Raw genomic sequence first — 14,568 nt, 5'->3', positions numbered from 1 at the left:
TTGCTTTTGAACAAAAATAAAGTTTGAACAGATGATTTATGGATGTTTTGCCCATGATTGGCTAAAGAAAGAATTTGAGTATTTCTATCAACTCGGACAGGATGTTGTTGTTTTTTATACTCTGTGTTGATTCAATTGTATCATTTGACAAGAAGATTTTCGTTTTGTAGCAGTTTAGACTGACTGAGCTTCTGTGTTGCTCCTCAGTTCTGGCAGCACAATAAGTGGCTGGACGTGGTGGTGGACGACAAGCTGCCGACAGTCAGAAACAATCTCATCATGCTTCACTCTGCATCCAACAACGAGTTCTGGAGCGCCCTGCTGGAGAAAGCCTACGCCAAGTAACTCCATATCATTTGGTTTTCGGCACATGGTGACCAAACTACATCTTTCACATCCAACGTTTTATCCCCCATCTCCACCTTCCAACTTGGATTTATGTTTTTCTGTTTGATGATGCCAAAATGCAACATTTACATAACCACTCCAAATTACAGACACCTCCCCATAAAAAGGTGCTGACACCTTTGTTTGTAGTTATACCAAAGCTTATTTACCATAAATCTTTCACTGTTTCAAAACCTGATTATTTCTCTTTTTAAATGGTGCCACATTCATAAAGAACATGCGTTTGTGACATGAGCATGTGGCATTAAAAACTGCAATACAGCTTTTCATTTCTTTTCATTGTCATTTGGTGGATCTGATGAATGGATTGTGAATAAACTAAACAAACAAAGCAAACCAAAGAAAAACTGTGACATTGGCAGAGAAGATTTTGGCCAATATGACTTATCCAGCTGCTCATCCCTCAAATGCACATTCTCCAAAGATGTGGCATCTTTTTGAAAGGAAACAATCAGACTTCCAATAGTATTAGATGAGAAGAGTTTTAAAAAAAACTGAATTTATCAAAAACAGATTGTCTTACTTTTTGTGAATAGTTGAAATAGTGCAATATATTAAATATAAGTTAATATAATTGAGTTATCATTATGCACTGATATAATGGTTTCCAGTCTGGCAGGACATTTAGGATTCCCAGTGTTTTCTGCTAAGAGGTTTTCAATCCATCCATTCATCTTCTATATTACCTCAACCAGTTCAGGGTTGTAGGGCACTGGAGCCCATCTGAGCATTGGTGAAGGCAGAGTACACACTGGACAGGTCACACACAGACACAGACAATGAAAGATAGTGATGTTTGTCTGTCTGTTTCAGGATGCACGGCAGTTACGAGTCCCTGAAAGGGGGCAGCACCCTGGAGGCCATGGAGGATTTCACAGGCGGCGTGGGGGAAATGTACGAAACCAAGAAAGCTCCAGACAACCTGTTTGCCACCATGAAGAAGGCCCTGGACCGAGGCTCCATGATGGGATGCTCTATTGATGTAAAGTTAAAAAAATTAAATAAAATATCCTTATCATTATCTTCCCACAGTAGACACCTCTTCAGTTTTTAGACCGTTGTTCAAGGTGTTGTGTCTTTCTCCAGATCTCCAGCTCTGCAGAATCTGAGGCCAAGACATCCACCGGCCTGGTGAAGGGACACGCCTACTCCATCACAGGCTTGGAGGAGGTAAGTTACTGACTTCAGGATGGAAACTCTCCCAGCGCTGAACATCTTTGTTCTTACATCTTACTACTGCTGCAAAATCAGCACAGTTTTCAAACCTGTCCTTTAAGTTGACTTGTAATTCAAAAAGTTGGACACATTAGTTCTGAATCTGATTACATTTTAGCATATATCATGTTGTCTCATTTTCAATTTATATGTTTTATCTGATTTTCTTTTCTGTCTTTATTTTTACATCACTTATGCTTGCTTTTGTTATTTTAATTGTTTATTTATAGTGTATTTATGTTCCATTATATTATACATTTGGATTAGTTTTTTATTGTCTTGGTATTATAATTTTGGTCTTTTGATTACTTTCTTAATCATTTATAAGTCACGTTGGTTGGTTGGTTGGTTGGTTGGTTGATGGCAGTGAATGAAACAAGCTTATGCATTCCATTATAAACTAGCAGACGTGTTTTTTTTCTTTTATTCAGTATCCATCATGGTAATTTATCTGCAATTAGTGAGTTAAGAACTTCGACTATATCCTTCAAAGAAATCTGCAACAACAAACAGCAACAAACACAACTTAAGCCTATTTTAGCCAGTTATGTGCTATTTCACAATATAATGAATGGAGCCATTATTAAACCACCAGGACTGTTTGCTTTGCAGGTGGACTACAGAGGTCGAAAAGTGAAGCTGATTCGGATCAGAAACCCCTGGGGTCAGGTGGAGTGGAACGGCCCCTGGAGTGATAAGTAAGGTTACAGAACCCTTTAAACAATTACAGAACATATAGGACTTCTAAAGTATTCTCTAACCAGGGTAGTTTTACAGATATGTACTTGTTACATACCTTCATTATCACTTATTATCATTTGAATTGATCTTCACCACATATACATTAAAATTACATTAAAATACAAAGATAAGTTTCATTTCAGGAAATAAAGGATACTGACAATAGAAAGATCCTCTCCTGTGGGTTTCTTCACAGATTTCATCCTAACCGTACCTGTAAACACCATTCAGTTCAATCAACTTCAACAGGCCTTTAGCAACACAACATCCAAACAAAAGATGTACGGGGGCTTCTTCATGCCATTCAAGCCTTTTTATTGATCAACAAGTGTGAATTTGCCAGAGCACCAGTGGAAACAATCCTTGCAACACTTAATAAGAAATAATAAGCTCAATAATGTAAACATTTAGGTGGTTCAGTGTAATATAGAGCAAAATATACACAAATCACAGGCGGGAGCTACTTTACGTTCAGTTATAAGTGGAAACTATCCTTCCAGTGTCGGAGTCACAGTTTTATGCTCTTAATTGGAAAAAACATACTCAATGTGATGCTGCTTGACTAGCATTAGAAAATATTTTGATGTGTTTTGTCCAGTCTGCAGGTGAAGCTTGAACTCTAACATGTGGTGCAGAGAGCCACATACAAACTCACAAGTGAATTTCTGCTTTGTCAAAATACATTTACTGTAGGTAAAATTATCCCCAGTAGTTGGCTTGTTCAGCCAGTACTCTAGATCATTGGTTCACAACCTTTTGTCTTTGGATTCTGGGGAATCAATTTGATTGGGTGGAGAATGCTGAAAACCTTCACACCTTCATTTGGTTTGGTTCAGTTTCACACTGCACTTTTTTAAAGCAGACCAGACCACTGTGGCAAGTGAAATGAGACCTTTGTTTTCAACCGGACCAGTGCACAGAAGAGGTTTTCCACCGGCACAATCAACATTACAGCTCCAGCTGAATTCTCACAGAAGGTAAAGCCTGTCAATAGTTCATGATTCTTTTGTTAAGAGATTGTGTCTTGTTCTTTTCTGTTTTAGGTCATCGGAGTGGGATTATGTAGACCGAGCAGACAAAAGCCGCATCCTGAACAACTCAGACGACGGTGAATTCTGGTGAGCCTTGTACAACAAACGAGTTTGAAACGTCATCATTGTGTTGTTTCATCTTCATGTTTGGTAATGTTGATGATCTCTGCCCGGAAGTTTTTGTTTGTGTGGTGGTGAATATTTTTCACATGTTTTATCGCTTGTGGCTACCTCCAAATAATAAATCAGTATGAGAAATTGTTTTCATTCATACTAATGGCCTCAGTTTGCAAGGTTCGATAGGTTTAACTATACTGAGTGATGATTGGTATGGAATTAAGATATATATCCGTCCATCCGTCTGTTCGTCCATCTATCTTGTGGTGAGTTTGTGTTGTCTGCCGCACAGCTTAATCTTCTGGAGACATTTGTCCATGTTTTGTTTGGTTTTGGAAATGGCATAAAGTAAACCCTGTTGTTTATGCTTTTGAGATTCCTCGTATTCTCTTGTCTGTGAACCAGGCACATAGTTTGACCATTTTTACGTTTTAAATTACTTAAATATTCCAGAAAACAACAAAAGTGTTACCAGCTCTGATGCTTCTCTGTGGCGCAAAGAATGATTTTCCATGTCAAGGCAGTTGGTAGAGAAATGCTATTGGTTAGTTAACATTCGGGGGCGGGGCATAGCCAACGGGCAATGGGCTGGATTCAACAACATCAATGGGTTGCCAGTCCATTGTGGGTCTAACAGAGGCACAAACAATCACCTACGAGCAATTCAAATTAACCAAAACAGTCCAGAAGAAAAGAAATCCACACACTCAAAACAAACCACACAATGTCACCTTTATGTGTGAGTGGGGGGCGATCAGCGCTAGCGACTGCACTGTGATAGGATGATGTCTGTGACTTCAGGATGGAATTTGAAGACTTCAAGAGGAACTATGACAAGGTGGAGATCTGCAACATGACCCCTGATGCCCTGACCGACAACACAAAGCGACACTGGGAGGTGGAGGTGCTGGAGGGAAGCTGGATTCGTGGCTCCACCGCTGGAGGCTGCAGGAACTTCATCGGTGAGACCACCGATTCTAGTCTGTATGAAAAATATTGCACTGAATATGCCAATACGCCATTCCTCCTAACACAGTACGTAACAATCACTCTGAGGGAATTACTTCACATTTTTTGAGTATTTCAGGAATATTCAGGAAAATGCCGTTTCCCAACACGACTTTTAAAGATAAGTGCAGGATGATTGCATTTCACTTTGATATGAAAAAATATTTAAAAACTGGATTTAATTTCAGTAGATGTAGATGAATTTGAAACGTAAAGAAGCTCAAATTCTTAAGAATAACTGCTCCGACAGTTGAGGCCTATTTATGTAGATTCACCAGAGAATTACTTATTTACAGCTGTCCTCTTTTCCAGACACATTCTGGACCAACCCGCAGTTCAAGATGAAACTACAGGACGCCGATGACGAAGATGATGTGTGCAGCGTGGTGGTAGCTCTGATGCAGAAGGACAGAAGAAAGCTGAGAAAAGAAGGCCAGGACATGCAGACCATCGGCTTCGCAATGTACAAGGTCAGAAGAGAACTGAGCTTAACACTTGCCTTGTTTATCCTTTTTTTTTAAATGGCGTTGTCAGTCTGCTCCGCAATGAGAAGGAACAAATAAAAATTGTATCTAATTCTCATGATAACTGATAATATTTAGATTTTTCCTTTTTTATATTTTCCTCTTTCTTTCCAAATGTGTCAGGGTTGGTAAAAGAAGAATTTCACATTGGATCATTGGATCGCCTCATATTTTTTTTCATTACAGCTCAGTCCATCTAAAACAGTGGTGTCAATCATATGGCCTGTTGGCCAAAACGGCCCCGCAGATGTTCCAGTCTGGCCCATAAAATGAAACTGCAAGGTGTAAAAATTTCCCAGACCACACTGACTGACATGTTCTGTAAAGATAACTGCTGTTCATTTCCCAAGGCTCGCGGGATTTTTCTCAGAGTAACAAACATAACACAACACTAGCACTCAAACTGCAGTGAAGCATCGAAGCCGAAGCCCTGACGGCGAATTTATGCATACATGCACACTGAGCGATACAAAATTCTGTTTGAGGCCCAATGTAAACTATTTGTATTGGATTTTGTTTGTATTTGCACAAATTCAAAAGGAATTGTCAAAAATGTTATATTAGGTTTATAAGGTCCTACTTTACTGGTCTGGCCCACTCAGTGTGGATGGATGGATGGATGGATGGATGGATGGATGGATGGATGGATGGATGGATGGATGGATGGATGGATGGATGGATGGATGGATGGATGGATGTCTGTCCAGGGGAAACTGAGCTGTATTTGGCCTTGTGGATTGAATGAGTTTGACACTCTTGATGTAAAACGAACTCCCGTGTGTCTCCGTATGTCGTAGATCTGTTGGATTTCATTCGTTTATGCATTAATAAACTAATATAGGTTCACATGTTTTTAGAAGTGTAATTGAGTCTATTCAGTGATTTCCGCGACACAATTAAGTGCCTATTTGTGGAAGTGCTCGCTGAGGAGGGTGGATTTGACAAACACATTGTGTTTTTAACCAAGTGTTGGAAAGTGTTGTTCTGCATTCCACAACTCTGTTCATGGTCCTGTTTCAAATTGGCCACAATATTTCAAATACACAAAAGGAGTTCTTAGTTTCTTTGAGTGTATGTTCTATTTCCAAAGAGACAAATGGTCTAGATGATTTCCACATCATCCTACTTTGATTTCATCTACACTTTATGCGATGGCCCAACTTGTAGGGAACTGGTCTCCTAAATACCAGGGGGGCCGAGTAAAGACCCCTGTGGGACAATTCTTTGGAGTGCTACACATGTAATCTCAGGCTATAACAAATTTCAGTATATTTCACAATTCTTCATTTTATTTATTTTTTGTAATTTCACATACTATTGAGACATTTAGTTCAGTTAATACAAAGTTAATCCCCTGTCTTTTTCTGTCTTTATGTTCAATCAGGCACCAACAGATGACGACTATTTGTCGAAGGACTTCTTCAGGTACAACGGGTCCTCGGCTCGCAGCAAGACCTACATCAACACGCGTGAGGTGTCAGAGCGCTTCACGCTGCCTCCGGGGGATTACGTCCTGGTCCCCACCACCTTCCAGCCACACAAAGAGGCCGACTTCCTCATCCGAGTCTTCTCTGAGAAGAAGGCAATAGCTTTGTGAGCCTTTTATTAGTCATGAACTTTTCAGTGCTTTTAAAAAAATGCAGTACAGGCATTTGAGAAATAACACATATTTGTCTGAGTTAATTTCAACAATGTTTGCTTCAAATATGCTATGATAAATTGGATTTTGTTAACGTAATCTGGTAAGAATAACATTGCTGTGTCCTATCAGCTGTCTCAGCAACTTGTGGTTTTATTCCACAGAGAAATGGGGGACACCATTGATGCTGACCTGCCAGATGTAAGTAGGTCACTCAAGTAGAGCAAAGCTAGCCTGTTTGGTCAAATATACAGCTGAGTGATCTCATACTGATACTGAAGTTGTTTCCTCCAGCCTCCTCCACCCAGCTCTCCAGAGGAAGAGACAGATGAGGAGAAAGGCCTGAGGAGGCTGTTTGACCAGCTGGCTGGTGATGTAAGTAAACTGCAGCTTCAGTTTATAGGTTTTACCCTGTAAGACACTGCCTGGGATAAATTAAAAGATGATGTGATTAAATTCCATACAATGTGATGCGATCATAAATTATATGATGCGATGCGATGCGATGCGATGCGATGCGATGCGAAAAAACACAATACAAATCAATGGGAAATCATACGATACGATATAATATGATATGCAGTACTATATAATATGATGCTATTATATACGATGCTATTATATACGATGCAATTTTATACGATGTGATGTAATACTATATGATACAATATGATCAGATACTTAACAATTCATTATCAGATGAAGCAATTCAACATGATAAGGTAGTAAATAATGTTACATCCTTAGATATAATATGTGACACTACGTTACTGGTCAAGCGATTGTTTTGGTTATTGGCATCTATTTGTATTCATTCTCCTACTCTAGTTGTAATATTATGATATAAAAAATTTTTATTTATTTTTTATCCATTTCGAAGGTTCGGCAGGTTTTGGGGGATTTTATTTATGTTCACAATGATTTGTCTAAAGTTATCCTCTTTTCCCTGTTATTTCCACAGGATAGTGCTATTTCTGTCAGAGAACTTCAGCAGATGTTGAACGGAGTTCTCAGCAGACGTGAGTGACTGATAACAATTCTATCTTGTCCTTTTCTTAATTTCCTTGTTTATACAAAAAAATGTATAGACGTATTCAGGCTGTATGTGTGAAGTGAAACTTCTGGCATGTAATGGCTTCCATGGCTGCTTTCAATTAGCAGCTTAAATGAAACTGAGTGTGATCTTAATACGCTCTTTAATTAAGTACTTTGCTGAAGAAGTTCAAAAACACCACATTTGAATTTAAGAAAATAGAAAAATGTTGACCGCAATCCTGCTAAATCAAACAAATCATCCAAACAAGAACAAAAAATCTTCCTGCTTTTTTTCTTGCATGCGGGAATGTTTATTTGTGATTATTAACACACAAACTATAATTAACTGTTAATACTAATAATATTGAAAGGTGTTTGCTGTAAAATGAGGACTTTCTTGAGTGAATTATTGATGGACTTTAAATAAACAAGTTATAGCATGTATTATTGCATACAAGGCGTTTTAACAATACTGGAGAAACTGGAGGTACTTTGGGGTTCTGTGTTTTGCTCAAAGACACTTCAACAGGGCATGAAGGGGATTGACTGGCTAATTGTAGAATTAGAAAATCAACGAACCTACCTTGACTGGTCAAAGATTATGCCAAGCATCATTACATATTGTTCTGAAACCATTTTCGACCTTCATCTCCAGGAAAAGAAATCAAGTTTGAGGGCTTGAGCCTCCACACCTGCCACAGTATCATCAACCTCATGGATGTATCCTTCGGTAACACAATCCACATCGCAGGGCTTTGAGATGTTTCATACTCTGTACGTTTTCCTTGACACATTAAACCAGGTGGACAACACAGGGATGCTGGAGTTCCAAGAGTTTAAGGTCTTCTGGGAGAAGATGAAAAAATGGATCGTATGTGTTGATTCTTGTGGGGAAACTGTAAATTAAACGGCTCTTTAAAGCTCGTGATGTTAAAGACAAACTTGTGTAATTGCAGATGCTCTTCCTGTCCTTCGACACAGACCGCTCAGGGAAGATGTCGTCGTACGAGCTTCGCAGCGCTCTTAAAGCGGCAGGTTGGAGTTAACTCAGTCCCATTTGAGCTGAATCTGTTGACACTTCCTTCTCTGAGGTCCTTGATTGGAGAGCTTGACAGCCGAACACACTCACATTTACATTTATTCACATCCAGAAGTTAACCAGAGTGCACTGGGAGAACTTACAAACTCCACACAGACTCAGACAAAGAATATTTTCACCGTGAGTTTTAACCACTGCATCACTGAGCGGTGGACATGATAACTTATCAAATGTATCCTGGTTTAAGAAGTGAGAGGTTCTCAGTGATGTCTGGCAGTCTAAACCTAAGGCAGCACAACTAAGAAAGTTCTTTCATTTGTAGCTGAGGGATATGTTGACGCTGTTATTCCAGCTGTATCTCATCATGGTCGATGAGGGTGAATCTTTGTTGTATTAAGTTTTGTCCCGGCACAGTTGAGGATTAAGTTAGCAAAGTTTGTTTACCTGCACAATTTGTATGAAATATGTTTGTCACGTCAAATTCAAAACGGGCCTAATTCTTACTTGCATAAAAAAAGATAATCACATCTGAGTGGATATAGTGTCGTCATACTTTTACAATTAAAAGTACGATTTAAATTATTTCAGAATTTTTATTTTTATTTTTTATTTTACAGCTTTTTTTTTAAATAGGAAATGATTTCGACACATTAAAATATCAGAAAAAGACTAAATGTGCTTAAATGTCATTTTTAGTGCCAATATTTGTATTTCAGGGAAAATCTGTTTGATCACAGATTTTTATTTTTCCAGTAAAACTGTGAGATTATTTGTTCGTTCCAGTAGTAACAGGCTGTGGAGAAGACAGTGAGACGAGCTTTCTTAGGACTATTGAATCCAATAACAGGAACTGTATGACATCCATGATAAAAGAGCTTCAAAAGGCTCTGACAGCTAAATGTTGCTCCGTTTCCATCGCAGGCATGCACCTAAACAACAATCTCCTGCAGCTGGTTGGTTTGAGATTTGCAGATGACAAGTACGACATTGACTTTGACGACTACCTCACCTGCATCGTCCGTCTGGAAAACATGTTCAGTACGTTTCGTTGAAAAGACGACATCAAAATTTATTCAAGTCCCAAAACGTCTGTGTACACGTGAGGCTTTTTGCTGAAACTGTATCTGTGATCCAGGAACTTTCCAGACCATGGACACCACCAAGAGGGGCCGGGTGAGAGTGAACATCATGCAGGTAAAGTGACCGTCACACCTGAGTCCACTGCAAACTCTCTGTACTGTTCAGCGGTTAAAGGTTAAAGGTCACAGGATTAATGCTGATTTGACTGATACAGTTATAACTATGAACACATGACCATTTACACATGCCATGAAAAAAAGAGAAAAGATGAACAGCATGAGTCATGAGGGACGGAGCCCTGATTGTTCAAGCTCCGGAGTGATATTAAACACAGCTGGTATAATCTCACGTAGAGTCAATAAACACAGTGACTAGTTTAGATTATTTTGTTCTGTTCACTACCACCACGTTTGACTGCCAGACATCACTGAGAACCTCTCACTTCTTAAACCAGGATACATTTGATAAGTTATCCTTCAGAGGAAAATGCATAACAACTGAAATAATCAGGAATTATCACCAAATTCTGAACACTGTTTGATGTGGATTGATTGAAAAATTCCACTTCAGTAGAAATTAAATCTGGGATGAGATAATCAAACCCTGAAAACTGACTGTGAGTACCGGCTGTTGACTTGCCATGCCCCTCTTTATGTCTATTTCTTTCTCTTTTCCTGGTGTGTGTCCTGTAAAACTGTCTGTTACTCTTCTCTGTCTGGACATAATGAACATAGAGTAAACATAGATGTGTATGTGTATCTAAAGCAGAGCTTAAATGAGTGCTGACAGTCAGTCAGTCAGTTCAACGGTCTACATTTTAGTCAGGCTACAATTGTGTGTGTGTGTGTGTGTGTGTGTGTGTGTGTGTGTGTGTGTGTGTGTGTGTGTGTGTGTGTGTGTGTGTGTGTGTGTGTGTGTGTGTGTGTGTGTGTGTGTGTGTGTGTGTGTGTGTGTGTGTGTGTAGAGTAGAGTAGGGTAAAATGAAAAAATAAATAGTAAGAATAATCGTTGGAAAAAAAAAAGATAAGAAATAATCAAACTGTAAAAATTGGGAGATACATCGGATGAGAGGAGAAGGTGCAGCTTTGGGGTTCCACGCTGAGTTATTATCGAGATTATATTGGTTCAACAAAGTCCTGTCTCACAGTTTCATATATTTTACCAATTTAGTCCAGTTGTTGGTGGATTTATGAAATTAAGCATCAAAGTTATCCTTTCCATCCTGTACATCACATTAACAACATCCGTCCATTCATGTACGGCGGAGCGATCAGGGAATAACCAATGACCCTTGGTGGCCTTGCTACCGGTGCATAAAAGGACACCAGATAAATATTTGTCTGATTGCCTCATCATAGGAGTTATGATACCTAGAAATACAATGGGGTATTGAAGAGGCAAATTGATATTTGGTACAATATATATATATAATCCAGAAAGTCTTTAGTAAAGAATAGTCCCAAAATATATGCCAGGAGATGGCTCGAGGGCTCACCACTACACCACCATGCTGCCCAGAGTCCACTGATCTCTGCAAATACTGCAGCTGTTTGATTTAGTGGAGCTGATGTATCAGATGGCTGGCATTGATCCTCATCGCCATCTTCAAGAATTGCTTTGCTTCCCCTCTCTCTCTCTCGCTCTCTCTCTCTCTCTCTCTCTCTCTCTCTCTCTCTTTGAGCTCCTGTGATGTTCTCAGGCTTTGCCTGTGGATCAGTTTTAACGGGCCTCGCTGTTTTGTCCCGGCAGTTCCTGATGCTGTCGATGAACGTCTGAGGAGAAGCAAAGAGAAACCTCCTGAAGAACAAAACGCTCCGGGTGCTCTGAGATTCCACTGTGTCATATCATCGGACAACCGCCATGCATACAGACTTTTTCTTTCATATTCTCAACGTCTTCGGTTCATAATGTGAAGTTCTGTCTGAGCTGCCATGTTTACAGGAGAGGGGGTCACATTTTGACATTTGCTGATTTTGGGGTTTTGGAGAAAGTTGTTTTATTTTTTTCTGCTCGCTATAAAAACTGAAATAAATTTACAATTAAACTTTTGTGTTTACGTTCTTGTTACTCATCTTGAGTCCATAAACCTTTCTTAAAAAATACAAATGAATGAGCAGCTTCACAGACTCACACTGGAATAACTGGTGTGACTATAATTCATTGTTTTATTCATAACTAAATAAAAAAAAATTTGGTGAGACTTACTTACCCCAGTAAGTTCTGAAAATCACACTGGCAATATGAATGCAATGTAAATATCTGAGTTGACTTGATGGGAACTTTAATTGAAATATAACCAGGGTGCAGATTGTCGGATTACATGTAGGAGCTCGAACCCTGTCCAAAATAGATAATAGATCTCCCTCTCGCTCTATAGCTCCCAATTACATCCCATTTACTTCTAAAGATGTGTTTTATAACAGAGTATACTCCATTTGTTCCTCACATTTTCTAGATTACAAAGTTAGATGACAAAAAGCTTCAGTTTCCTCTCAAAAAAAACCTACAAAAATGTGTTTCAAATCCATAAATATTCCAGATATCAATCTAAAACACTTACGGTGCTGTTATGTCAAGCTTTACTCCTTGTGACAGAAGGGCTAGATGTTTGTTTTGGTGCTTGTTTTTTTTACTTTTCTGCCATTCCTCATTCGAAAAAGTCCTTTTCCTTTTTCTTTTCTTTTTTAATTCATAGTGCTTGTTGATATTTTATGATATTCGATTGTTTTGCCCTTTTTGTAACCAGTGGTGTGAATGAGTGTGATGAAATGAGTTGTTTGGGTAAGGAGCGTGTACTGTACATGCCCTCTTATACGCCCTGGTTTCAAAGACAAAGGTTTTAAAAGAAATGTTTCTCAAATGTGACAAAGTTAACACATTAAAGAGATGACCACTGTTGTGCATCTGTAATGTCCTTGTTTTTTTCTGTACCTTTTCTCATATAAAAGTCAATAAAAACATAGTTCACCAATAAAAAGAAAGAATTATATCGTATGAATAGAGTTGCTTTTTTTGACGCTAAAAGGACTTAGTAAGATCAGTGGAAAGTTTTCTGGATTGCAGAGTATGTGTGTCGTATTGTTCAGGAGACGAGAAGAAGAATGTTGAATGAACTAGAAAAACTGGATTTAGACTTTTTAGACAACAATGGAGCTTTTTGAAAGTCTTAAAGAGTTATTGAAAAATTAAACACTGGCTTCATCAAGGAAAGACGTTTCTAATATCTGACTTTATAGGCCAAAGAATTCACACGTTATAGATTATTCCCACTGGTGCTACTGGAGCTGTGACGCATGGACAAGTAAAGTTTTTTACTTTGTGCAGAGCACCATGACAGCTTGTGCACATGAGGTTGCATGTGCACTTTAACGACTTTCAAGAAAAACATGAGGTGTAACCAAGAATGCTTGTGCTTGTGTCTTATATATGCTCTGTTTGTTCCACTTTTCTTAAACAAACTGAGCTGCATTACAACAGGTTTGAGTTGTTGCTTTGTTTGGGTTCCTGCAGGTGTGCCATGGGCGTGGAATGGAATTAAGGTGCGGATATGCCTGTAAACGGTCACTGAAGTTACAGACTGACTCTGTGAGGTAATACAGAGGTTAAAAAACTGAGGCAGAGGTGTTTTGATGTTCTGTAATATTCATAGTATATGCAGAAATCACAGTAAGGTTCAAGATGTCTATGAGGTGGAGCCTGAAATGACACTGCTGCCATCCTGACTATGATCACAGGCTGGTGTTTCCATTCAATAATTTTGGTTTCTCTCAATACCTATATAGTGTATATACTCACATTCTCGTGCCTTGGCACCCTCATTTTTAACCATAATTGCTTAAAGGTCTGACAGACAGAAGAAGAGCCCCACACCACCTGTTTGGTTTTCACACACCGAGAATCATGAAATGTACCCACAATCTTTGCATGGAAAGTACAAAGCAGATGTTGCCCAGCATTCACGTTGCCCAGTGTGTGTGTGCGTGTGCGTGTGCGGGTGATGAGGTATATCTATCCATCCATTTCTGTACCACATCACCTTGTTCAGGGTCACAGAAGCTAATGGGAAATTTTAAAGTCACTGATTTATGGATTGTGAGAAGAAACCAGAGTACTTGAAGAAAACCTCCGTGCACATGGGTAGAACATGTAAACTCCACCAAGCAAATAGTAAATATTTCCAAGAAAACATTGTTTTATTTTTACAACAAACTTCTTAAGAGTAGTAGACACAACACAACACAACACAACACTGAGACACGAATTGAGACATAAGGGATGCGGCCATTAAAGATAGCTACAATGTTGTTATGAAGCTAGCCTCAAAGAAAATGCTGCCAGGGTGAGTTTGTAAAAACGTGCAGAACGCAACAGCTACAGGAGAAGGTGTTTTGGGACATTACTGTATTTTGCACCAGAATGTTTCATTATAACTGGCTTCCTGTTGAGATTGTTGTAATTTTCGATAGCATTAATTGGTTTTGTGTAAATATAGATATTTTAATCATGTATACTCAGCACAACAAAGAAACACTAGTTTAAATTTAAAGGTTATAAAAGCACTATTGTAATGGTTTAGCCCACTCAGGATGAACATTCGGCTTAATGTGGCCCCTGAACTGAAATGTGTTTGACGCCTCTGATATATGCAAAAAAAAATATGCCTCAATAGAGTAAGTTCATCACACTTTATGCAAATCTAATTGAAAGCTTCCTTAAAAAAACACAATATAT

The 14,568-nt window shown here is 38.8% G+C and overlaps 1 protein-coding gene across 1 annotated transcript in view; it reads left to right on the top strand.

Moving 5' to 3' along the window:
- The window catches only part of capn9 (calpain 9), a 16,885-nt gene extending 3,841 nt beyond the window's left edge, over positions 1–13,044 (top strand). The window contains exons 4-20 of the mRNA XM_080463522.1: positions 208–341; positions 1,222–1,390; positions 1,495–1,578; positions 2,236–2,321; positions 3,408–3,482; positions 4,314–4,474; positions 4,833–4,990; positions 6,429–6,637; positions 6,848–6,884; positions 6,978–7,058; positions 7,645–7,702; positions 8,374–8,438; positions 8,521–8,589; positions 8,675–8,753; positions 9,679–9,795; positions 9,893–9,951; positions 11,587–13,044. Of these exons, the coding sequence (XP_080319648.1) occupies positions 208–341; positions 1,222–1,390; positions 1,495–1,578; positions 2,236–2,321; positions 3,408–3,482; positions 4,314–4,474; positions 4,833–4,990; positions 6,429–6,637; positions 6,848–6,884; positions 6,978–7,058; positions 7,645–7,702; positions 8,374–8,438; positions 8,521–8,589; positions 8,675–8,753; positions 9,679–9,795; positions 9,893–9,951; positions 11,587–11,613 (1,668 nt within the window). The 3' untranslated portion in view covers positions 11,614–13,044. The remainder of the gene's footprint in view (positions 1–207; positions 342–1,221; positions 1,391–1,494; positions 1,579–2,235; positions 2,322–3,407; positions 3,483–4,313; positions 4,475–4,832; positions 4,991–6,428; positions 6,638–6,847; positions 6,885–6,977; positions 7,059–7,644; positions 7,703–8,373; positions 8,439–8,520; positions 8,590–8,674; positions 8,754–9,678; positions 9,796–9,892; positions 9,952–11,586) is intronic.
- Positions 13,045–14,568: the final 1,524 nt, after the last annotated feature.

This window comes from Lipophrys pholis, assembly GCF_963383615.2.
Source record: "Lipophrys pholis genome assembly, chromosome: 5".
Taxonomy (NCBI): domain Eukaryota; kingdom Metazoa; phylum Chordata; class Actinopteri; order Blenniiformes; family Blenniidae; genus Lipophrys; species Lipophrys pholis.
Note: the sequence above shows the minus strand (reverse complement) of the source record. Positions and strands in the feature narration are given on the sequence as shown.